At 45.7% G+C, this 25,679-nt stretch overlaps 1 protein-coding gene across 6 annotated transcripts in view; it reads right to left on the minus strand.

Moving 5' to 3' along the window:
- Positions 1–1,423: 1,423 nt before the first annotated feature.
- ebf3b (EBF transcription factor 3b) overlaps positions 1,424–25,679 on the minus strand; it is a 115,370-nt gene continuing 91,114 nt past the window's right edge. For 3 of the 6 annotated variants that reach the window (XM_088420763.1, XM_088420762.1, XM_088420761.1), the window contains exons 11-16: positions 14,220–14,308; positions 8,328–8,393; positions 7,968–8,139; positions 7,498–7,683; positions 6,040–6,129; positions 1,424–3,417 (exon numbers count right to left, since the gene is read on the minus strand). In XM_088420763.1, coding sequence (XP_088276889.1) covers positions 3,386–3,417; positions 6,040–6,129; positions 7,498–7,683; positions 7,968–8,139; positions 8,328–8,393; positions 14,220–14,308 — 635 coding nt within the window. In that variant the 3' untranslated portion in view covers positions 1,424–3,385. Of the gene's footprint in view, positions 3,418–5,961; positions 6,130–7,497; positions 7,684–7,967; positions 8,140–8,327; positions 8,394–14,219; positions 14,309–25,679 lie in introns of all 6 variants that reach the window. The other 3 variants (XM_088420760.1, XM_088420759.1, XM_088420758.1) reach the window with 1 other exon arrangement.

Consider the following 25,679-nt stretch of genomic DNA (forward strand, 5'->3'; position numbering starts at 1 on the left):
CGATCGCAGCTGAAAATTAAATTGCTCTTTTGAGGGCGTCTGTCCTTTTTTTGCGCTATCAGCACCCCCCCACCACCACCGCCACCACCGCCGCCGCACATCTCCCGACTATCCCCGCGCGGCGCTTGACATAATAAGCTGCGATATGCTGATTGGCACTCAGGTTGCCGCCGCTTAATTGTGCATTAAAAGGAGAGGTGGCGGCGGACAATGTTGCCTTGATGGGAAATTGACATTTTGTGACCTGCTTCTCGCTGCGCGCTCAGGACGCCAGATAAGATGCTCTCTTGTTTTTAGGGACCCCCCCCCACACACTCCTCTCCTGTTTGACCCACTTGATGAGTATAGATTTCACAATGCCCCCCCCCCCCCCCCCCCCCCCCCCCGCTCCTTTCAGCTCGCTAACTATAAGGGGTTCAAAACGATAGCGGCTCTTATAGACAAAGGATAACCTTGCACTTTCAATGTATTGATTCTTTATTAACTAGGTGGCTTAATGCAATGAAATGAGGGATTTGAATGAGCCCCATTTGAGCTGCTTTGAATAAGAAGCCGCCGCCGTTTATGAATGACTACAATGAGGCTTTGAAGCGACAGGAGGAGCTCGCAATGTCAGTGGGAGGAAGAGGAGGAGTTGTTTTTTTTTTTCTTGGAGGTTATACTTTTCCGCAGGACACGACGTGGTCCGTGTGAGTGGTCGCAAGAAGGCCGGCGGTCCCCAAATGCTCCGGAACTGATTTAGTTTAACGTTTCAATCGTTTGTGCTTTGTTTGGATTGATCTTTGTTTTTGGCGCCGTCTCTGGCCGCTGTTGGTATTACATTTTGTAGGATACGACGTGGTCCGTTTGAGTGGTCGCAAGAAGGCCGGCGGTCCCCAAACGCCGGGCCGCAACCGAAATAATGCTCCGGAACTGATTTAGTTTAACGTTTCAATCGTTTGTGCTTTGTTTGGATTGATCTCTGTTTTTGGCGCCGCCTCTGGCCGCTGTTGGTATTACATTTTGTAGTGAGAAGGATGGTGTGGTTTTGAGAGCACGCTCTGTGAAATCTGGCCCACGATTGACTGTACTTTCTTCGTAAGAATGTTGTCATTAATGTCCCGATGAATTTGTTGATCCAACAACTTGCGACTGTGGATAACACGCGAGCTAATATTAGTTCTTCTCGTCATCACGTCGTAAAGCGCCGCCCTGTAGCTCGTTCGCATTTTCATTTGTGCCAGGGATTTTCTTCTAAATATTCCCTTTCGTAATTCAGTTTTATGATTGACTTCATGTAAGTTGCGAACAATTTTCAGTCCCCTAACGGCAGCAAAAATCTCGTAGGGATGAAAAATCGTCAGTTGGAGAGCAGCGTAGAGCATAAGTGTGTGTTTGCGTTTTTTTTTTCGTTTTTACTCCAAAATTTTAATAAAACATCATGTTTCCATTCCAAATGTTGACATTTTTAATGTTTCTCCCCTGTAAACACGTGTAAGCTATGTGGCAGAGTCATAAGTGGTGAGTAAAAATGACTTCTTTACATTCTACAAAACAGAAAATAATACAACCACAAATGGAGCCTGTGTTTTTCTCCTTTTTTTTGTTTTTGTTTTTTTTTTGGTAGGGTTTTTTTTTTTTTTTTTTTATCTCCAAGGTTGTCCCTCATGCACATTAGTCTCTATTGGATCTTAACAACTATCATATGGGTCACAAACAATTTATTTGACAATACAACCAACAAAGTTTTCTCCAAAATGGTCTGTATAGATAATTTAAAATCAATATAAAAATAAACAATGAAGTTTGACTTCCCCTTTAAGAAAAAAAAAAAAAGTGGACGAGAGTCTCGACGGAGTTAACGCAAGATTTTGAGAATACACATGAAATATATGCACATTGCATTTTCATCAAATACAAAAAAAAGAAAACAAATGAAGGCAACATTTCTTGGCTGAATTATCTGTGCTGCATCACTATATTAAGGGCAATGACGATTAATACATACATAATGAAAAGCAATATACAAAATTTCCGAGATAAATACATTATTTATAGTTGATATGTTACAAAATTTCCCTCAGTGAGCGCAAGTGTGTGTCGGAACAGAAATATGACAATGAACTACTTTACGCCTACATTCTCCATGGATTTGCTTTTTTTTCTTTTTTTGGGCCTTTTTTTTTTCGGTGTTGATCTAAAAGAACATGAAAAAGACAGATGTATAAATATTTAGCACAAGTTTGGCAATATCACAATAGTCTACCATTTTTTTTTTTTTTAAACCACATATAAAACACATAAGGGAATTGGAGCTATAGAAGGGAGAGACTGCTCCTCATCAACAAGAAACAGACTTCACAGTAGCCTAGGAATGCATTAATATACAGTGCTAGCAAAAAAGTTGAAAAACATGGCAAAACACACTTGCTTAAAAGGAAGCTCTAGACATGGAAGTACATCATATTCATCAACAGAGCAGTGTTTTGTACACGACAGTGTGCTTGTTGAGTCAAAGAGATTTTTTTGTTTTGTTTTTTTAACCATTTGAAGATGTTTTTTTTTTCCTAGCTACAATAAATTACAAAATTTAAGTTAAAATGCAGGAATGAAACATGGTACAACTTTGTCCGCCAAGCCCCGCCCCCCTACAGCCCGCCCCCCTCCCTCCCTTGTTATTTTTTTCGGTCGGTTAACTACATTATATATCTCTTATAATTTCCAGTTGAAATCGTCTTGGCCCCTGTGTTGTTGTTGTTGTTGTTGCTTTTTTTTTTCTCCCCCCCCCCCCCTCTCACATTTAAAAATACAAAAAAAGTCACATTATAAAGACGCACAACTCTTGTGTGTGGTTCTATTAAAAGAGTCGGAACAGGAAGGAAAAAAAGGGAAAAAAAAATCTGAGGCAAACAAGTTCATTGGCAAATGTACTGTACATCAGTGTTTTTTTTTTTTGTTGTTTTTTTTTTGTTTTTTGTTTTTTTTTTACTGTACAACGATGAGTCCCTTCCAGTATTGAGCGTGTGGTCGATCGGACGGATCCAAGGCCGAAGCGCAAGCCGACAGGTATACAAAATAAACCCTTCGTCATCCTGTGTCCTCGTCGAGGGCGGTGGAACGAGCGGGCGGGGGAAACAAACCAAACAAAAGTCCCGCAGGAAAAAGACAAAAAAAGACAAATTTGCGGGTCCTCGCGAGATCCTTTTTCTTCTGCGGGGTTGCTTAAAGTCATTTTGGGAAGATTCAGAACAAGCACTCGACTATACATGGCACAAGCAATTTTTTTTTCTTTTTCATTTTTTTTTTTTGCTGTTTAGTGCCAGGGGAGGCGGGAAGAGGAGGGGGGGTTGGGGTGGGTGTGTCCCGTGATAGTGGTAGACTGGTGCTTGAGATGAGGAAAGTGCATTTACATCGGTGGGACGACGAGGCCGGACATGGCTGAGAAAAAGAGGAAAGAGGCGATTAGTCCATCAAGCTTCAAGTAGTTGCTGGAAATAAATGCAATGAAATAGTGCAGCTATGTGTGTGTGTGTGTTTGGATGTGCGTGTGTAGGTGTGTGTGTGTGTGTGTGTGGACGGCCGCCGTTGCTGTTTGCCCGCAGCTGTGCGCCCCCCTAGCGGGCCAGACTTTGTTAAGCTCCCTCCTTGCTCTGACATTTCAGCCCCCCCAGCACGTACGCCTTGCTTGCGTGTGATATTCCCACTCGGGCGACAAACGACGCTCGGGGAGGCGGAGCCTCTTGCTGTAAATTCGATCGGATAATCGGGTGTTTGGATAAACATGAAAATGTGTATTTTTGCTTGGTTAAAAAACAAGTATGTGTGTGTGTGTTATATATATATATATATATATATATATATATATATATATATATATATATATATATATATATATATATATATATATATAATCCCCAAGAAATATTTTTACATTGAAGAGTCCAGACATTCATTTCCAAGTTGATTGAATATTTTTTTTAATTAGTAACCTAAGTCGTTAATATCTTAAAGTAATTATTTTAGAACATAATTGATTTAGTGTCAGGTATTTAATAGGCTCCCTTTGCCAAGTAATAAATGAAATAAAATATATAAATAGGTACTGGGAATTCAATTTTATGACGTAAAAATACGTCTTTGGGATTGAATGAGTTAATTTTTTCAACAAAGCTTTTGTTAAAGATTAAACTAAAACAATATTTTTGAATTTGAACAGTTTAGGTGAGGTAATCAATAATTTTCGTCCTTAATATCTTATAATTGATTACTTCAGAACATAATCTTTTTAGTTCCAGGTATATATGAGGCTCCTATAGCCAAGTAATTAAAAAAATGAAAATATGTTAATATGTTCTGGGGATTCAACTGTATGAGTCTCAAAAGAAAAAAAAAACATTAAAATACGTCTTTGGGATTGAATGAGTTAATATTTTCAACAAAGCTTTTGTTAAGGATTAAACTAAAACAGTACATAAACGTCCATCTTTGTCTGTCTTTGTGCAGAGTTCAGCTGCCACAGGCAGTAAAATTTTATTTTAATGCTTCATAAAATTTACGTCAATCTCCGGCGTTTCTGCTTTAACTGACCTTAAATAAAACATTTCCTCCTAGTAAAAACTACTTTCGTATTTTTATCACTTTTTTTCTAAACTTACACTACATAGCTGCAGAGTAATTTTACTTTAGAGACAGTGATCATTTAGAACACAGAAGACAAAACACGAACTGCTTTTCATTCTCAAATAATCAACTTTTTCCTGTTTAGAAATGAAAAGAAGTGACATCATAACCACAGTGATCAATGCTGACTAAAACGACATTTAATTCAGCTTGCCTTGTTCAAAAAGTGATCAGTAGGAACGGCAACTATGTCTGTTGAGTCATTAAACGGCTTTACAAAAGCTCAATATGGGGCAGGTGAATTCAGCTAATGTTATTAGCATCTGCTAGCCGCTAACATTGGAGCCGCCGCTAATAGCGAGCAACAGTCGCCGTGTCATACAAAATCGGCATAATGAACCGTTCTAGATTAGCGTAATTTGCAACGTGAACTTGATTATCAGTTATGAGTCGAGTCGGCCATTACAACGCAGCTCTACTTCAAAATAAAAGCGTACCAGAGGCGTCCATATTATTCGGGAAGGAAAAGTTTATTTTGAAGTTATCGACGGCGTATCAACGCATCGCACCGGCGCTCGTCGCTACGGTTAGCTTGGCTTTTTTCCTGACGGCGTACACGAAATAAACGGGTACGGGAGGCAGAAGAAATCCGCCTGCTGCGTTTTTCATCTTCGACGTACGGAAATTACCGGAGGACTCGTTTCGCCCCGAGTACGTACGCTCTTCTCGGAGAAAGATTAGCCGCGATCAAAGGTATCTTCCGCGATTGTGGCGAGACCATCTGCTCGGGGCGTCATTAGCAACCGCACCTCAGCCGGAGAGTTTATATTTGCGCCACTTTTCACACGTTTTAACAATTAGGCGACTAGCGAAGTGCCGGGAATGATATATTATGATATTGCTGGGAGTGTATTTGTAGAGTCATGGTTGGAATGCTTTTAAGTTTGCCGGCGCAGATGATGGCGAGGCATTGCTCATTAATTTCTGCACAACATGTATTAATAAGTACGAACGTGTTGCGAGATGAACTTTAATTTCCCACTTCATTAAGCCCAATGTTATTAATCTTGGGGCGCGCGCGCGGCGCCGGCTTTGCTTGTTTTCAAACCAATCGGCGCCGGTGACGAGCGTACGCGCAAAACCTAATAAACATAATTACCGAAAACAATTCCGCCAAGCTTCTTCGTCGGCGGGGATCGTCGTTACCGAAGGGCGGCGAGGGTGCGCGTCGGCGTGCGTGTTATGTCCACATGTGAGGTGTGTGTGCGGTGCGTGTGTGTGTGTGCGTGTCTGCATGTGTGTGTGTGACATGTAAATTGGCCTGTCAAAATGCATATATATGTGTAATGATTAATCCCTCACCAAACCGGACAGAGGCCTGAGCAGCAGTATCTGACCAGTAGTCCGTAGGGAAAGGATGAGGGGGTGAGGGGGGCTCACCTTGCAGTCCGTTGCCGTTGGCGCTGGTGCAGGAGGGGGGTGGGGAGGCCTGGGGTCGGACCACGGGGGCGAAGGCGCTCTTTTGTTTAACTGCGGAGACGACAGGGAGGGAGGGGGCAGGAGGGCGGGTGAGAGTCAGAACGTGCTGTGAGTTGTGCTTAGAGAGGGAGGGGGCAGTTTAGGTAAGGCTGGGGTAGTGTTACTTCGGGGTCGGGTCGGGGGGGTGAGGGGGGGGGCGGTACACGATCAGAACTCGCGGGCTCCGGCGGAACGTATTTGGAGTAGTGGTGCAAAATATCAATCGAGTGACCGAGAGAAATACTTACCTTGTGAGTTTAATCTGGGCTCTAGATCAGCCGTTGTCAAATTGGGGGTACGCGTACCCCCGGGGACATTTTAAGGCACTTTGGGGGGGATGCGAGATTTTAACGAGTTTCCGCAGGTATCGGCAAATCTCGTTTAATGCTTTTTATTGCCGTAACGGGAACGGTGCGGTTTCTTTTCCATTTAAGAGCAAATTAATTGGAACAGTGAGGCAACTTAATGGTTGCATCGGTCCCTTTTTAAAACAACAAAACAGTTTACCTTTATTATATTTTTTAATTCATATACACTTTGTATATGCAATTTTATAGCGCATGAACTGGAAATATCTTCTGGCGTTACTTTGAAGTACTTCTACAAAGTTTAACAAATCAGACATGCATAGAGCCCGGGTCAGTTTGACTTATATTAACCTATAAAATATGTATTGTTCTACATTTCAATTCCAATGTTCGATATCCTTCAGAATTAAGGTGTTTTATTAAAATAATCAAAAATGATATGTATATCAATGAAACATTCTTTATCATGATACAAGTGGAACGAGAACTTTTTTTTATCGTGATTGATTTGGGGGAAAACCTTCAAGTCATGAATTAATGTCAAGTTTGGGCCAGTACGACCGATAAGACCAAACCAACCCCGAATACGCCACCATTTTGTGGAGATATGATTCCAATAAACTTTATGATGACCAGGGAAAGCTAAAAAAAAACGGAGATATCTAGAAGCCAGTTCCTCCGTGGAAATCCGTTTTAATGTAATCTTGCTAGCAACCAAAGTTAGCGTCCCACCCTGCCTTCATTATGTGGCAACTGCGGATCGGCGCTCGCAGATTGCGGCTTGATTCGACTCCCGAGACCCGCGTAGGAACTCGCGGCCGTACCGAGCACAAATCTAGCGACCGTCCAATTCCGCTCACGGCGTAGAAAATCAATCAAAAGGGTCTTCATCTTAACCGCGCGCGTCCCGAGAAGCCCCGGCCGCAAATGGGACGCTTACGCATTAGCGGTAGCGGCCGCGTTCTGACCCTGCCTCCCACCATTCATCGAGGCCCAAACCGACGCGGGAACTGGAATAGAATCGGCGGCGGTTCGGTGCGACGGCTTCGCCGGCCGCCGGCGGGCTACTCACTTCCATATGGGGAGTTGGCGGAGGATCCGTTGAGGAACCCCGGGGAGCTTGGCACCCCCAGGTTCATGCCGGCGTTGCCGTAGCCATTCATGCTGTTGCTGACGGTGTTGTAGCTGGACTGTTGAGGGGTGCTGCTGGAGATGTAGCCGCGGGGGGACACGCTGCTGGTGTTCCGGCTGTAGCCCACTACATAACCAGGGGGAGAACAAGGACGTTCGGTTTTTAGCGGTCAAATTTACTGCTGCAATCAAATATAGATATATATTTTTTTTATATCCGCTCATACTGCAGATGGCACTTTAATAAGAGGAGAGATTTGAACTTAATTGGGGCCTTTAACAGCCTATATTGTTCCGGGTAGGAGCAGTTAGTCAAAAAAGGCGGATTTCTATCCGTTTTATCTTTTTAACGAGTGGCGGCGAGGAGAAAAAAAAGCAAAGGAAGTCGGGGCGCGGCGCGGCGCGGCGTACCTTGGTCGTTCCCTTGCGACTCGGACACGTTGACCGCGAGCTGGCTGCTGAAGGAGTTAACTCCCATCATGCCGTGGGAGGCAGTGTTGGCGAGGGAGGGGATCTGGTTGTGGTTGCGGGGAACGCTGTACAGGGCCTCGGCGATGTCGGCTGCCCTCTTCAGAATGATCTCCTGAGAAGCGCGGAGAGGGAAGGCAAAGGTTGTTTCGGAGTTTCCTTTTTTAAAGCTGCGCCGCCGCTTTGATGCCTGGTTCACGGCTATATGCTTGAGCTCGCATCTGGCTCCGGATATAGTGATGCGAAAATCCCCTATGGTGATGCTCTGGGTAAATTTCTCATTTATTTACGTACGGAACAGACCTGATTGTTGTGGGGCATCCCATACAAGGCCTCCACGAGGTCAGCCGCCCTCTTCAGTAACACCTCCTGACGAGGGAAGAAAAGCGAGAGAAAACGCTAAGAGCCCGTACGGTCATGACGAGTATCCAAACATTACGTGTAGGGGTGTGTATCGCTCCAGAAAAAAAAGAAAAAACGGTTTTCTATACGTGGAGGATGAAACCGTTCGAGGGCTCCTCAATCTGAAAGAGGGACGATCGATCCAGATCAACGGGTAGATTCGATTCGGTATGATGCGGAATAATCCTGTCATTCCCCAAATATAAGATCGGCGTACGAGACGTAATTTCTATGTTACCGTGGATGAGACGTACCAAAACGTTGGCAGCAATGTAAAAACTAACGAACCTTAACCCTAACCCCAAAACAAAAGAAATCTCTTATATTGGTAAGGTTCATTTTTGTTTAGTGTGTTTCAGATTTCCCACGTTGCGAGTGGTCAGTGAACGCCTAGCCGGTGTAATTGAATTTCTTTTCCTCGCGATGTGGCGCAAGTTCATTTCATTATAAATATCCGACCTTGCGCAGCATTCGTGTTTCACCAAGTTTATGATTTTGCCAAAAGATGCAATCATAAACGAGTCAAATGGGACAGCTGGTGTTCTGTGTAGCACTCGGCCGCATACCGTGCCGCGCTTATCGCCTGGAGAAATCATACCTTTTACATTATCCTTTCACTTTTAGTAATTTTCCTGCGCGCGAACGAGGATGGACTCGGACGTTGGTTCAGCCTGCTTGTTTCTTTTATTGAAAATAATGCCGAAATAACCTTAGCTAACACTAGCAGAAAATGAACAAAAGCTGTATAAAAAACAAAAAATACGGTATAATCCATGCATCCGTTTTCTTAGCCGCTTACCCCCACTCGGGTCGCGGGCCTTTACCGACGCGAACAACCATTCGCATTCACAAACTTAAGGGCATTTCGGAGTGCCCAGTATACTTTGTTTTGGGGAACGTGAGAGGAAACCGGAGTACCTGAAGAAAACCCAATCGGGCACGGAACTCCGCGCAACCTCTGACCTGCGAGGCGTCCGCGCTAACCACTAGCGCACCGGCGTACGGTATAATAAACGGAGAAAAAAAAGCCCAGCGATGCAGTTGTAACTATTGGATCCCACGCAAAAGGATTTTCTGGTTCAAACCGGTTTTTGCACACCCCGAAGAAGACAACGGACCACGTCGGGTTTTCCCGTCGTCCTAAATTGAGGAGCAGCGCTGTTTTAAGAGACGCATTTACACACTACTTGGCTCCTCCCATGCATGCCGAGCGGTGAATAATGTTCCCTATCTTAATTAAAGCGGCGCAGTCCTTTAAAAACAACACCTCGCGCCTGATTCCGGGCTTCCGGAGTTCAGCGCCGAGGCTCCTCTCCTCAGAACAATAAAGTGAATTAGCTCTGGGTTAATCTAGTTCTGTTGTAATGACATTAAGGAATTTTTCAATTAACCTCTTTGACTGGCTGCTGCAAAGGACTTCACAAATGACTTCCCATCCAGCGGGAGCCGGGCGCCGACGCCTCGGGGACACGGATGCTCACCGCGCGGTCTTATCCGTGTCCGCGCCCCCGCCCCGCGAGGCGGATTAGCACGCGTGGCTTTGGCTCCCCGAAAGCAGTTGGCCCGGGATCGGGCACGGGCCGCGGGCTAGGCGGCGGGCTCGGGCCCGCTCCCGCCGCCTCTCGATTCGCCACTTACAATTAAATCCCTCTCGAGCGAAGCAGACTGCTCTCTTTGCTTTTATAATACGGGAGGCGACACGCCGGCGGCGAAAGCCTCCCGTCCCCTTTTTGTTTCCCGGCGCGACAGAGGCGAGGCGCGGAAAAACGCCCGCTCCTTGTCACCTGCTGTAAAAGCGGCGATTTGTTGACCGGGCTTTCAGAAGCCCGCTTAAAAGCAATGCAAATCCGTCAGCAGAAACATCTCAGATGGCGCTTGTTTTCTTCCCGCCGTTCGCCGTGTTTTCTTTCGCGGGGCCCGGGTAATTTGTCTGAAGTGTTCCATCGCTTGGCAATAGCCGTGCGGGATTAAGACGGCAGCTGCCGTAAATGAATGTAAACACAGCCTCGGTTGCCTTCAAACGGCGGCCTCCAACGCTTGGCCCGCCTCGGTACGCCGCGTCGCCGCCGCGTTTACGCTCCCTTTCATCCCGAGGAGCATATCTGGCGCGGCCCTCTTGATTTATCAAGATGAATCACCGCGGAAGGCGCTTCCAGCGCGCGCCGCGCTTTCTTATAGAAACATATCGCTTAATCCGGCCCAAGTTAGCGGATGGGTGCCTCTTAGAATGGGCATTTACCTCTGAAATTGGGGTGTATGCTCAACGTCGCATGCATCTAGTTTGCATACAAATAAAGAATTACGCTTGTCGCCGGGCAGGTAGGCTAAATGAGAGGACCAGCTGTCTTGATGTGTTCTCATCAGGCGGAACAGATTTCTCCGGCGCTCGCCGAGTGAGATAAAGTGGCTTTCTTTCTCTTTTCGTCGGCGCTTAATAATTACCAATAATCTATTCTATCATATTTCGAGCTCTCCGACATGCCTCTCGATTTGAAGCAACAATTAAAGCAATTAAGAGCCGCCCGTGTTTCATTCCCTGTAAAAACGTCCTCGCCGCTCCTTGTCCATATGGCGCTTTGCGGCGGTGGCATAAGGACAGCCCGGGAAAAAAAAAAAAAAAAAAAAAGGAGACGATATTGCCTCTCATCCTTAATCTGTCGTTTACCGCGCGGCGTCTTAACTAACCGAGCCGACCGGCGGGGCTACGCTTAAGTGGCGGCCCCGTCGTAGCCGAGGACGATGAGAAGCGCCGCGCCCAATCAAGGACGGAAGTTTGCCGCCTTCCGACGAGACGCCTTCACGCGGATCGGCTCACGCTGTGAATACGATTAGCGCGGAATGGCGTTCCGGGGGCATTTCCATGTAAATTCTGAATGCTACTCCAGAATAAGTGTAATTGGCTTTCATGTCATGGAGACATATCAGAACACGCCACGCTAAATTGAAACAATTAAAGGGCCTCAAACGATTCCCTTTGTTCGCCGACAAACGCGTGACCGATCCCCGCTTGTTCGGCGCCCCGGCTTTGCATAAAGGTCTGGCGCGGGACGAGCGTTTAAGCGGTGACAGATCAGGCGAGATTTAGACGCCGCTCGCGGGAAGTCGTAACAAATGACGCTTTGTCGTAAAACGGGCGGGAAACGGGCGATTCTTGGCGCGCTAGATTAACGCGGATGTTGTATTTATATTATCGCGGTTAATAAAAGAGGGTCTAGGTTATGTAGCTCCGAGTGCTAATGCCATTATAAAACTGTAAGGCAATTACTCTGTTAGCTCTAGCCCGAGGTAATGAATGCATTTAGAAGCATAGGGCCATTAGATGAAGGTACTTCAAAGAGCACAGGAAGAGAGATTCATTTAAATACATGGGTAATTGCTTGACATGAGCACATTTGTAATATTTTTTTTTTTTCCTCTCCTCTCCTGGCGGATTATGCCAGGAATCGGAAAAGAATGGCTTTCTGCTCATTTTCGGGGGGGAAAGTCAAGAATCCAAAGCAATCAGCTTAATAATAAAACAATATTGAGTTTCCACTTTTAATTTCATAATGAATCTAATTTGTTACAGAAGAGAGAAATTGAGTGTGATATAATGTGATATCCGAGTCTATTTGTCCATTACTGCCAGAGGGCACAAAACGGTATTATAAATTGTCTTTTTTATATTATGAATAGAAAATTGTTTTATAACAAGATCTTAAAAAGGGGGGTGAATTCCAAAGTCTCTCTTCACTTAACGCCATGCCCGCAAACCAATCTCCTTTCTCATCACTTGACTGCTCACACTTATTACTTTCATATTCACCCTGGACTTTGCATTGAATTTTTATATCTGCACTCCTCCCACAGGGTCAGACTGTCATCTACGATGTTGTCTTAGAATTACGAGGTAAACTTCAATCAGAGGCGGCCCCCGCCCCCGCCGCCACTCTCCCTCCATGTTTTTTTTTTTTTTGTTCCCCTCTCTCCCTGTGTAGCAACAATATTAGCGTGCATCCCTCGCTATCCATGAGCACTCCCGTATTGGCTTTCTGTCTCCTTACAATTACCACGTGTCTTACTGGTCCCAGGGAGAAGGCTGGTGGAAATCAATAGCGCGGTAATATTATCAACTGGAGGGTGAAGTCATGGGGTGGGGTCGGGGGTTGGGGAGGGGGGGGGCCGGGGCGCGGCGGCGAGTGGGCCGGGTGTCGATTTGCCTTTCTGCTAATGCACACCCCGCCGTCCTCCGGCTTTATCTCCTTTTTATAGAGTTTCCCCCGCCTCACCTGCACCCGGTAATGGCCGCTCTCCGTATGCCGTTTGTGTCCTCATTCCAAATGTACGCGCGGGCCCCCGGCAGCCGCCGCCGGCTCTTTTATTGGGAATGCGCTTTTGACCCCCGGCGCTGACCCTGGGATGGCAAGCTTAACAATGACGAATCACTTGGCGGGATCATTTACATGCCCCCTGAACCCCATATTTGGGTCCATTAGAGAGCAAATCAAATATTTATGTTGTTTATTGGAAGTGCAGGGTTTCATCTCACTCTGTGATTGTTTCATGCAAAGGCTGGGAGACCGCGCTATATTAAGTATACACGCGCCCGGGAAACTAATCTCGGGTCCGGTGTCAAGAGCTGTCTCACTGCCAACAACACTTTGTATTCATGGAAAGAAGTCTGCTTTCTCCGTAATAAAGCTGTGTTTAACAATGCGGCTGTCTTTTTTTTTTTTCTTCTTCTTGCAAAGACGCCGTGACTTTATGGAATAGAAATAGTGCGCCCGCGTTGACCAGCAATGCCCGCCCGGTTAAAGAAAGTGGATATTAAAGGTGCTCCAGCTTATGGTCAGGGTTTACTAGATAAAATTAGAGTCACATTTCATGTCAAGGTGTTGTGTCCCGTCTCCGCGGGGACCGGGTCTAATTGAAACACTTCATATCGCCAAGCTAGCGCTAGCTGCGACGCTCTACTTCTCCGCATGGCCTCGGTCAAACATCTTTAGCGACCGCGCGCCACGGTCGTTATTAAATTGGCCGCCGGACGTTAATGATATTGCTATGTCGCATGCTGGGATTTAATAGATAAGGTCTTCAAAGGTTTTACGGCGGTTATTAAAACTCTTAAGTTGGCCACCCGCTTTACTTTGGATGGACTAATCAGTTACATTATTACGCCCGACACATGTGGAACGTCAGGTTACCGGCGTGGTAGCAATTAGTGACGAGGCGGGGGTAGATTTTATCAATAGGAAATGGAAGGGAAGAGAAGAATCAAAAAGAATCGAGGGGTTTCATCTCAGCGGGAGAACGATCTCCCCGTTCCACGAAACGCCGGTTTACGAGAGCGTCTCCGACTCGACGCGGCTTTCAACCGCTTCGTCCGGGTTCAAAAGAAAACAATAAGAAAGCCGAAGCATAATAACGCGCGGTCTTTGTCTATTAGCGGCGGTAAGACGAGGGGGTTTACGGCACAGGGTTCTGTAAACAAAAGATTAAACCAAATCGAGCTGCAGAAAATGAAAGGAAAACATGAGCGGGGTAATGAGGGCGCAGACGTCGTTTCTGACCAGATTACCATCTCCACAGACTACTGGAGAGGAAAACGCCTGATTGAGCTATTTTACCGCACAGAGAGTTTACGCCTCTCTCCTCACACTAAACCGATGCAATTACCGGGCTGGCTAGTGGCTAAGCCACATATGCGAGGCAAAGCTGTTCCTTTTAAAGCGCCGCCTTGACGATAATGTCGCTTTGTTCGGCTCTCGCGCATGGAGACGCGGTAAGGTAGTATTTGTGAGATGCGGGACTGACCTTTGGTAACCTTTCGGGGTCGCCGGGGTGTCTGGGGATGACCTTCTGCAGCCTCTGGAAACCGTAGTCGATGGTGGGTTCGTTGAGGGCTGCGCGAGAGGGAAGATGGCCGTCAGACCGGTCGCATTTTCGGGTTCGCGTGGATTGTGGTGTCGTAGTCAAGACCGGGTTGTGCATCGAGACCGAGTCAATTGTTTTCTGTCAAGCTTGTACCATTTACTTGTTTGAACGCTCGGAATTAATGTAAGATAATCAAATCCGTTCAAAGACTTGTAATATCATTGATACTTTGATTAGTACAACCGTTTAAAAAAAATAGCAAATCTGATTCTTCATTCTACCACAATCCCAACAGTATTTGCGAGTATTTCTCTGAGATGGTAAGGCAATGTTCAACTAATACGGTGCTCAAACTTGGCTTTGAGTTTTTCCAATGATCTGCTAAGCAACTGTTTAGAGTAAAACTAGCATAAATGTCCATTTTTGTGCCAGTGACATTCTTCTAACGTTTGATTGCAAAGTTAGCAAAGTTCAGTGGTAAGAACTGAGTTACCAAGTTGAATGTTTTTCCTACTGCTTGTCCGGGGTCGGGTCATGGGAGCAGGTGCTTAAACATGGAAGCCCAGACCTTTTTCACCCCAGCTACATGCTCCACCTCCACCTCTGGGGTATCCCCAGGTGTTCCCAGGCTAACTGAGAACCATAGTCTCTCCAGCGTATCCTGGGTCATCTCCGAGGCCTGTTCCATTCAGAATATACCCAAAACACCTCACCATGGAGGTGTTTCTAATTAGATGCCTGAACCGCCTCCACTCAGTGTGAAGAAGCGAAGGCTGGACTCTCGAGTCCCTCCCGGATGATGGAGCTTCTCGCCGTATCTCAAAGGGAGAGCTCAGACCCCCTTTGAGCAAATCTGGTTTGCTGTTGCCAAGATCTTGTTCTTTTGGACTCATGACCATTTGTGATGGTAAATCGAGAGCTTCGCTTCTGCGCTCTAGTCTTCATCACAGCAGACTCTAACCCTGAACTTAACCCTAACCCTCACTCGTGAACAAGACCCAGTGATACGTGAACGCCTCCACTTCGGGTAGGATATCATTCCCGACTTAGAGTGGGCACCCCACCCTTTTCTGATCAGGACCAGAGTCTCAAATTTGGATGCGCTTATCTTCGTCCCGCTTTATAAAATTCTATTTTTTTTCCCAAACAACGTATGACACTTACTCATTCTCTGGTCAAAGAAGCAGTAGTTTTTTTAGTATCGATGGTCTGGACCTGTTTTGATGAAAAATCCCGAGACCGACCCGGTAAAAATGCTTTCGACTCCGTAACGACGGCCCTCAAAAGCGGCGTGCAAAGGTCTCGAGAATTACGCGGCTAACAGACAGGAAGAAAGTCATTGAGCAATCTGTTAGCGTTTACAGTCCAAAAGTCATTTCAGAACGGCTAATTTCACCAAAACCTCACGGGTGTCAAATCGTTTCATGGAAGGAGAAAAAAAAAAAAACACGGCGGCTCCGTGGGTGGCGATGGAAAATGACACAGTTACTTGTGACACCCGTGTCACAAAGTGTTATTCCATTAACAGCCGTGATGACCTACATCACTGCGAGGGACCCTCCCCCTTCTTTTTTTTGTTTTTTTGTTTTTTTTATCTACTGTCGAATATTGACTCGGTCCAAACTACAGAGCGGGCCTCTTTTAATCTAACAGAGCTTTAATAATCTGCGAAAGGCTGTCCACACATTGATCTAGTGTAAGCCGCCGTCATCTCACACTTGGCCACCGACCGTACCGCAACAGAGCGCCGGTGAAATACGGCGGCGGATCCCGCGGAGCCATCCATCTTTTCCCACCCCTCAAATAGTAATCTGGAGCATGAGGCATATTGGGCGATGAATCAGGGGGCACAAAGTAAATGAATCATAAGCAAGACTTTTGGCGGGAGCGCGGACGCTTTATGTCTGACAGTCCTAATGGGTAATTGAAGGCTTCCTCACAGCGCCGCCCGCTTCTAAACAATCATGTGTACACTCCGAGGCAGGTCTGCGCGAGGAGGGGAGGGAGGAAGGAGGGCGGCGGGAAAAGGGGGAAGGAATGACTTAATAGAGAACATCACTTCTCGATGTAGATATCATTTTCAGGAGAGTAAGTCGGCCGAGCCAGGCGCTACATAAATCAATGGCTTTCTATGGAGACTAATAAGAAGTGCCTGCTTCTATTCATTGTTCAGCCTGTAATTTGGCCCATCACTCATTACTCAGCATGTAATTTGGGGCATTAACGGCGCGCGGCTCGCTGAACACGCTCCACGCCAAACGCACACGCAAAAGCATCCAGTCACGGTTGCAACGTTCGTTGGTTTTCGCTTCTTTTTTGTCCCCGGTTCGTTTGAATTGAGCCTGTACGATCGTCTTGTTTCTGCGAATTTTTGGCACTTTTTTTTCAAACGGCATGCAAATACATGTGCTCTGCATCCTGATTGGCTAAGAGAATGGATTCCGTCCAGCACCAGATTATTTGAGGCACTCGTCAAGCCCAACACAGAAAAAAAATAATTATTATAATGACACGTTATGTCAATGGAAAAACCATGCAGTAAAAAAATTCAAAATAGAAAAAAAACATGACAAACAAAATATATTATAATAAAGAAAACAAACATTAAACTCTCTCTCTCTCTCTCTCTCTCTCTCTCTCTCTCTCTCTCTCTCTCTCTCTACATATATATATATATATATATATATATATATATATATATATATATATATATATATATATATATTTACCCTTCCTATTCATTTGTGTCCATTGTAGTTGACATTTGTTTTTGGTGAATATTTTTTGACCGACTCGAGCTACCCTATTAAGACCTAGCGTCCTCGATAGAGGGCACCCTGAACATTCCAATGACATGTTTTTTTCAATGGACTTGCTGTCATTCTGAGACAAAATGTAGGCAACAGTGAAGACAAATGGACAGGCTGGCTCAGGAGAATATATAGTATCATGAAGATATCAAAATGTCAACAAGCGCTGTGCAAGAACGAAAACAATACAGTAAAAATCATTTGTTATAAAAAGGAATAAAACTAAATGGAAAAAAAAACATATAATCAACGAGGGGAAAAAAATGTACCTCAGGAATTTCCCGTATTTTGACCGTACAAAGCGCACACACACACATAGACCCGGCGTAGTTCCTGCGCTCCACTTGTACAGTAATTGCCAGGCCGAGCGTGATCAAATGCAGCAATTACGTGTTCAAGCGTGGACGATGCAGGGCGCTAATCGATAGCAAGGATCTAGCGTAGCCCGCAAGTACAGTAATATGCAGCCTCAAATCGCCCGGCTCACCTGAGTAACATACACGGCTGGAAATCTAATTTGGCAGCTCATCATGCGTACCCCGAGCGACAAAAGGGGCCCGTCTCACCCGGCGGACAAACGCCACCTTCCCCTTAATAAAGGATTGATCGGCCGTATTGATCGTACATGACAAGGCGGGAGGCGGGAATTTGCCCCTTTTTTTTCCCTTTGTTATTTCCGACCTCCATTCTTATGCACGCACGCGCACCTGCCCGGGATTGCGTCGGCGGCCCCGCCAGACCCCGCCGCTCGGTGTGATGTAAATTGTGTATGTGTAAAAAGCACTCCATAATCAGGCCATCCATCATCAGAGGCTGTCAGTGGGCGCTCTCAGGGTGATACATCACGCTCTCCTGTCCCCCCGCCTCAGCTGGGGCCCGCTCCGGCCGCCAGGCATGCCGGGAACGCCGGCGGCTGCGAGGGGGCGCCCGCCGTTGATAACCGTGCCCGGATGGCGGCGGCCAGAGGATAGGATATCCTCAAACGATGCGCCCGGGCTCGAGCGCTCGCGCCCGCCAACGAAAACGCGGGGCGACGCTCTCATCTATCACGGAGATGATCTTTGTAACAACCCCGGCGTAATGAAATTGGTGACACGGAGCGCCATCTGCTATTGATTTCATGCAAATGCTGGTGACAGCTGATGGAGACTTGCATTAGCGCTAAACGGCGCTGTCACTTGATGACTTGACAGTTTTGTAGTCGCGGCATGTACGCCGGCGCCGACAGACACAGACAATGTCAATAATCCCGGAAGAGACGCCCGTGATATATACTGAGCGCTCATACGCGGCCGGGGAAAAGAAATGCCGCCGTTGCGCCTTGCTAGCGCCGCGCGTTTTTGTCCTCCGTACAAAGATTTTCTTTCATCCTCCTTTCTCCGGAATGATCGCGGGCTTTACTTTTGAATGCCGCACACGTTGACAGCGTCCGTTTTCGTCACCGAGTACTACTGTCTCTTCTTTTTGTCAAACGCTTTTTAGGAATCTTTGTAGATGAGCCAAGGATGACATCTGGGGGTGGCTTCAAGACTTGCGTAAATAATGGGAAACTGAGGTATCAGCGCACCGTTCAAGGGCCTGTCTCGTGGTACTGTAATTCCTCGAATATGTGACACACCTGTGTAAAAGACACACCCTTAATTTTGTGGTCAAATTCTGGAATTTTTTACGTTACCGTGTATACCAACACTGTGGTCACTATGTAAAAATAGAATAAATGTCATCTTCCTAAACTCGTATATTATTATAATATTGTATTCATATCTGTAAGTTATTTATTTGTTGCACATAAAGTTAAGTGTGTTTCAAATTTCCTACATTCTGAGCGGTCAGTGAACGCCTCGCCGGTGTAACTGAATGTGCTCGAAGAAGTTGTTTTTCCTTTTCTTTGCGACGAGTTAATTTCGACTTGAATAACCGAAGTCGCGCAGCATCCGTGTTTCACCAAGTTTATGATTGTGTGAATATAGATGAGCGCAATTAATAAACAAGTCAAATGGAAGACATTTTGTTGTTCTCTAACCGGCGCACTCTTAATTGAATCAGCTGGGGACATCATAACTTTTCGGCGATCCTTTCGGTTTTAGTCATATTCCTGTCGTGGATGAACTCGGACATTGGTTCAGTCTGCTCGCTTCTTTTATTGAAAATAATGCAACCTCAGCTAACGTGTGCTGCTGTGAGCTGCAACAGGCACTGGATGCTAACAGCAAGCTGACGTCCGCCCTCTACGCCGTATCATTACGGTAGTTATAAGTCAAAAATCGACTTATGTGGCTGACAGATGAAGCTCAGATCTACTTTTCGCAGGGGCTAAAATTCTCACATTATACATGCTAATTTGGGGGGGCTAAACAGCATTTTGAGATTTTTAAGACCCACAGGATATATTCATATTCTGTTTTATTCTGTATTTCAGGGTTAAAAACTGAATTTTGTCTAAAATGGCGTGAAAAATAGACAGTGCTTTATTTTATTCGGCATTGCTTCTTGCTTTTTTAGCCTTTTCTCACTCCCTGTAAAATTTTGTAAACGTGGTCTCAAATGTTTACATTTTTTACTAAAGTTGTGGATTGCTTTCATACCTAATTGCTTTCAATAACAGAATACTTGAGTACCGAATTGAGAAATAGCTTATTTTGTGGAAAAGCCATTTTTAGACCCTCCTTTAGGCAAAAACTTGAAAAAAAACAAAAATACGAGTTACCTGAGATGAACTGAAGTTCCTAAAACATTTTTTCTATACCTTTGCCTGTGAGTAAGTACCTTTTGTGTCCATCTGACTGAATATTAATTCGGCATTGGTGGAGGTCTGTGCTCCGCCCAGCGTCTCTTAAGCTTGATACAATTATGTACAAATTCAATGAGCAAAATGTATTTTCATCAAATGGTCAAAGGGGGAGTTGAGGGTGTGGATGCTTCAGCAGCCCATTCTGCCCCCCACCCTTTTTTTTTTTTTTTTCCGTGAGGGCTTTCAATCGCCGCATGGAAACATGAAACCCTCCACAGACATCCCATAAATCCTTCCCTGGGTGGGGAGTCTAGCCAAAGGGGAGGGGGAGGCTGAAGAGGGCAGGGGATAAAGGGGAGCTATGATACGGGTGGTGGCGGTGGTGGATTGTTTAGAAGGGGGGGAGGGGGGGGGGGGGGGTCTGCTGGCACGTTCCAGTCACGCCCGCTTCCCGGCCCGCGGCCAATCAATACCACTTTCCTGTTTTAGAGGTGGGTAATTATGAGGTGGAGAGATTGTGTGACCTCTCACCCCTGCTGCATTACTCGGCTGATATTAAGATAAATTGCCTGATTTTGGGTAAACATATGCTGCAATTCAAACTGTCAGCACTGGTTTGCTCAGGGATAATTTGTATTGATCTCCTGGCTTCTTCCCCATTTTGCTTACTGACCTCACGGATAATTAGAGAAAAAGAGACACGGGGAGCTAAGGCAGGACTTGCATTTGAATACTTTGGAGAGCAGATGAAGAGCACAGGAAAGCTGGCGGGGGAGGGCGCATTATGGACTAATAGAATTTTCATTTTCTGTTCAAATTTAGACAGGTTACACGGTCTGTTCAATTACGTCGCCGCTCTGTTCTTTTTTTTTTCCCTTCTTCTCCTTCCCGCTAGTCATACAGATAAGAGATGTAATTGTTTAACAAGCGCTTTTTCCACAGTTTAATATCCGCGATTATTAGATTAGCGCACGTTTGTCAAATTGGACGGATTACGAGAGAAAAAAAGAGCCCGAGCGGCGTCGTTCGCCATGATTCCGTCTTGGAGGAATGCTGTTTTCCTTCAAAGTTTCCTGACCTTCCCGCTCTTGCGCGAGCGCGCGATCAAGTTTCAGAATATGAAGAAATGGAATGCATGACTCGGTGCGCAGCTGCGACCGTATCGCTTCCAATTTTGCGTACGAGAAAGAGCGCCCGGTGGACGGGCTCCAGCGGAATTCCTCGCCACTTCCCGATCTTGTTTTCAATCGGGCCGCCGGACATCTCCGCTCGCTCTTTCCAACGCGACGTGGCCGACGCTGGCAGCGCTAACGTGGCGCCGCGCCGCCGCCGCCGCCTCGCGCCCTCGCTCCATATGGAGCCGAATCGAGCACATGTTTCACCCGACGGTATCGGGACATAAACATAGGGAAATGTTTGAGCCCGGCAGTAAATTTCAGGGAAATTGTTCCTTGTTAAGTCTATGAGCCTGAATGGAGGCTTGCGCCGCGTCCTAGCATTCCTGCCAGCCATTACAGCTTATTACGATAACTCTATCTTTCCAGGAGATAAAAACCTAGCCTTGTTGCCATTTGCCAGCTATTACTTTCGCTAATTATACTTAACTGCTTCGAGCTTATCTCCACTCCTCCTACACCATTGAGCAGTTATTTTTTTTTCTTTCCCCTTAACACAAATTAGAGGTGGAGTGGGAGTTGGAAAGGGGGAGACAGATAAACAGCACAGGCAGAAGTTCATTCAAGTGTTATTGCATTTGCGACTCGTCAAACAGCGCGAGCCGAGCCTCCGAGGCACCTGCGCATCTGTTAGGAGGATGTGGCGTCAGCAAACGCGCGCCGAAGAGCTCGTCTTATTGCCGTTCCGCGGAATAGGCCGCGATAAGGAAAGGCGGTCCGACGTGGGGGAAATTAATGAGATACCCGCACGCCAGCCGGTCGGCCGGGTCGATTTCGGACCTCGCGGAATCGCGCGATGACAATCGAGCGCGCCCCGATGGTTTTTGAGTGACGCTTCAGTTTTGTTCCGGGATGCCGAGTTCCGTTAGGGGACAAGGATGGTATTTTGGCAACTAAACCGCACGCAGCGGCATGCGTCGTCAGATAAGTAAAATGGCCGTCACATGAAAAGTCAACTTTTTGGATCTCGTAACCATGTTCCGATGTTGATTTATCATTCTTAACACACCCAAAGTATTAATATCCTTCATTTCTAAGGAGTCCTTGCTTATTCTGCGCTCTCACACCGGCCCCGCCCGTGCAGATGATAACTGCTTGAAGTACGCTTATGACAAGAGTACTTTGCAACTCCCTGCACCACCTGTGCAAGAGAAAATACACTCTGACCTTATCCTCGTCTTTTAGTTTCGTTTTGGTTGCATAGCTGAGGAGGAGAAATTTTGCACCGGGTCGGCCAAGTAAACAGCAAACTTGCATTTGCATTTGCATTTGCTTAGCTACAAAATGTGTAGCATTTTGCAGCGAATAACTAATCAAAAGTAACTAAGAACTATTCAAAGTAAAAAGTAGTTGTAAAGTTAGTAAGATCAGATTTGTATTTTGTTTTAAAATAGCTTCAGGTCCCTGGGATTAAAACTGCTCCACCAAATTAGAACATCACTCCTCAAATTAACCCGTTCAATCCCAAAGACATATTTTGAGATATTTTTTTAAGAGTCCAGATATTTAATCTCGGGTGCATATTCTATTTTTGTCCTTTTTTTGCAAGTGTTTGGCTCAAGTAGGATCTAAAAATAGCTGTTGATTTAATAATTAAGTAAATAATAACTAAAGTTCAGACGTAATCGTTGGGCTCTTCGTGTCAAGTAATTGATTACTTTAGGTCCTGAAGTACTAGAGTAATTTAGGTACTAAAGTAAACAATTAGGTCATTATAAAGTATTCAAGTAAAAGTACAAGTAATTGATTACTATCAGTACTTGATTATAAACAGTTTTGAAAGCTATAAATGCATATGTATATAATATATAATGTGTGTGTGTGTGTGTCTTTGGGATTGAGTGAGTCAAGTCAGTGACTTTTTAAAGCGCTCTGCAGAAAGATCTAAATCAAGGTGAGCCTTGCATACGCCATGCTTCGGGTCCCCGGCGCGGATAGAGCAGAAAACACGCATGCAGATGAAAACAGCGTCTCAAACCAAGCCAAATTGGAATTCTTCACTGCACACCCACGCAAAGCTCATCCGCTTTGACACTGACCATATCATCTCCATCCACTGTAGCCAGTTATCATTGAGTGATTCCACCTCCAGCGGCCTCAAGATGAACAGGAAATTAAAATTTCAAAGATCTGCAGTTAAGATAAATCAATGGAGAGAGATCAATGTTCATTGAAATTTCATGAACTTTGAGCCGATACAGATGGAAATACCCAGACAGTTACACTCTGCTGCAGATATTGCCCCTGCAACAGATAAAATGTAATTAACACGGTTAAAAGGGAGCAATGATACAGATTGCACATCCATAATTTCTCCGCGCCTTCATTTCTCCGGTATTATTAGAAAGGGCCGAAGACACCTGTTCAATCCCCTTAAATGACATCTCGAGTACGCGCGCCGCCTCTCTGAGGACGACGGCGGACTTTGGCGCATTACCGGCCAACAGAAATCAAACGGCTTTCCCTTCACAGCTGATTGCGAGCGCAAATTAATATTGTAAAATGAAGATCAATACATGGACGGGGCGCCGGTCGATGGCGGCTAAATTACGACCGCGTTTTCCCCCTCATTCAAGATGAGTTGTGTTTTCCTCCCCGAGTCGATACCGCGCTGCCTCCCTCATTCATTTCTCAATAAACTCGCCGATGAATTTCAATCAAAATGCGCCGACGGGGGAGGAGGGGGCGGAGTTCTTTTAAAGCCCGCCGGGCGTGGACGGCTCCAAAAATGGGGCAAGGGGGGGGAGGAAGGGGAAAGGGGAAAGATCCTCGTCTATGGAGGACCCCCCGCCCCCCACCCCACCGCCCGTCCGTCTTTCCGACGCCGTGACTTACCGAGGACGACCCATCCTCAAACCCCCCCCCCCCGACGACACGAGGGGGGCAAAAAGTGCGTCCAATTAAAAGCGAATCAATGACTACCATCCTTTCGAAAACATACCGCCGCGGCTTTCATTCTCCTCCCACAATGCATCCCGAGACGTATTAAACGCGGCCAAGTACTTATTTCAATCAATTTGCCCGAGTCGGATTTCACAGGTCACTTGCTGATAACGCGCGGTGGAATAATGCCCGCGGTGCGCTTCTCAAAGCCCTACCTGACAAGCTGGCTGACAGCGGGGGAGCGCGGCCACGTGTCACGTCAGCCCCCTAATTGGACACGAGGACCTTCCTCTGCGGGACCTTGTCGCGCTCCACGCAAGCTCACAAGGCCTTCAAACGACGGCCCGTCTAGCTTGGCAGTCGGAGTCCGCTCCGCTCCCGCCGAGCCGCCGCTAAATACCCCGCTTGTAATGAGACAGGCAGGTATGGCGATTGGATAACACGGCTTGACACATGCTACTAGGCCGCTGCCAAGCGCTTACAACCCACTTGGCCGCCGAGATGACTTTTTACAAATGCCCGCGCGCTCCCGTCTCATGGCGGCGGTTCATCGCCCGCCGTAATAATAACGGCGCGAACGCAATTACGCCTTTTGCTTACATGCCTGCGTGAACGCTTTTGATTGGGGCTATCTTCGCGCCGGGCCACACCCATCATTGATGGAGTTCCGAACCAAACCCCGGCAGGGCGGGAAATGGAACGGAAAGGCCGCATCTGATCGGCCGATGAATCTGGGACTTCAAAGCGTCGGCGGGGTGGGGAGGAGACCGGAGGGTAGGCCTGATTTACACAATAGCGCAAGGCTCCATCAGATAAAGAAAAAGAAAAAGAAAAAAATCCGGCAGTGTCCTAGACCGCAGAAAGCTTAATTTGTGTTTTCCAAAGATCAGTACCTCACTATAACGTGGTTCACTTTTTGCTGTTTTTCCTACCTTCGATGATGCTAGTTTTTGAACAGGGAGGAATGAGAGTGAGAAAATGCTAATGCTTATCTGCGAAAAAGTGTTTTGTGACAGATGGATTATCCCTAGTTTATTATACTTGTACAATACATGGAAATCGGAACCAACCCCATGATTAGAATTGGGGGTAAAAGTGCTTTATGGCACTTTTATACCTTAGGTAAAGTGCGTTACATTAAAAAATATATATAATAAAGTAATAAATAACAATTTCCTCCCCAAAGTATTGACAAGGTATCAAATCGATACTCGGGTGACGTGGGCTTGGGTGCAAAAAAGGTAATGGAAAACAAATAATAGAAAAAAATGAAAATATAATAGTATAATAATTTATAAATGCTACTAGATATGATATTGAAATACTTTTAAAATTATACGTGTAATAAATCATACATTATGAATAACAGAACTGAAGATCACACAATATATTAAACAAAAATAATCTTGAATTCGTAAAAACGTGAAAGATAAAGCAAAAAAAAACGTAACAGGAAAAAATAAAAACACATGATGAATGAAAATAAACACTTAAATGAAAAAATATAATCAATGACAAATTTCGTATAAATGAAAAAAAACATACTACACACCCTCAAAAAGAACATAAAAAAATCAACTTATACTTTCCGTATTCCATAGATTCCACTTATTAGTTATTGCTGTTTTTTCCCACAAAAATAATAAAACACAGTAACAGGCTCAGACTCCCTTCAGTGCAACTCTGTCAATATTAAAATGCTCCGTCCGACATCCCTCCTCCAACAATGACTTGAAAAGTTAAAGAATCAAACACCAAAGACGCGGCCCTCAACCGGCGCACTTGGCCCATGTTCCTTTTC

The sequence above is a fragment of the Hippichthys cyanospilos genome, chromosome 8, assembly GCF_059441005.1.
Source record: "Hippichthys cyanospilos isolate Australia breed blue-spotted pipefish chromosome 8, RoL_Hcya_1.0, whole genome shotgun sequence".
NCBI lineage: Eukaryota > Metazoa > Chordata > Actinopteri > Syngnathiformes > Syngnathidae > Hippichthys > Hippichthys cyanospilos.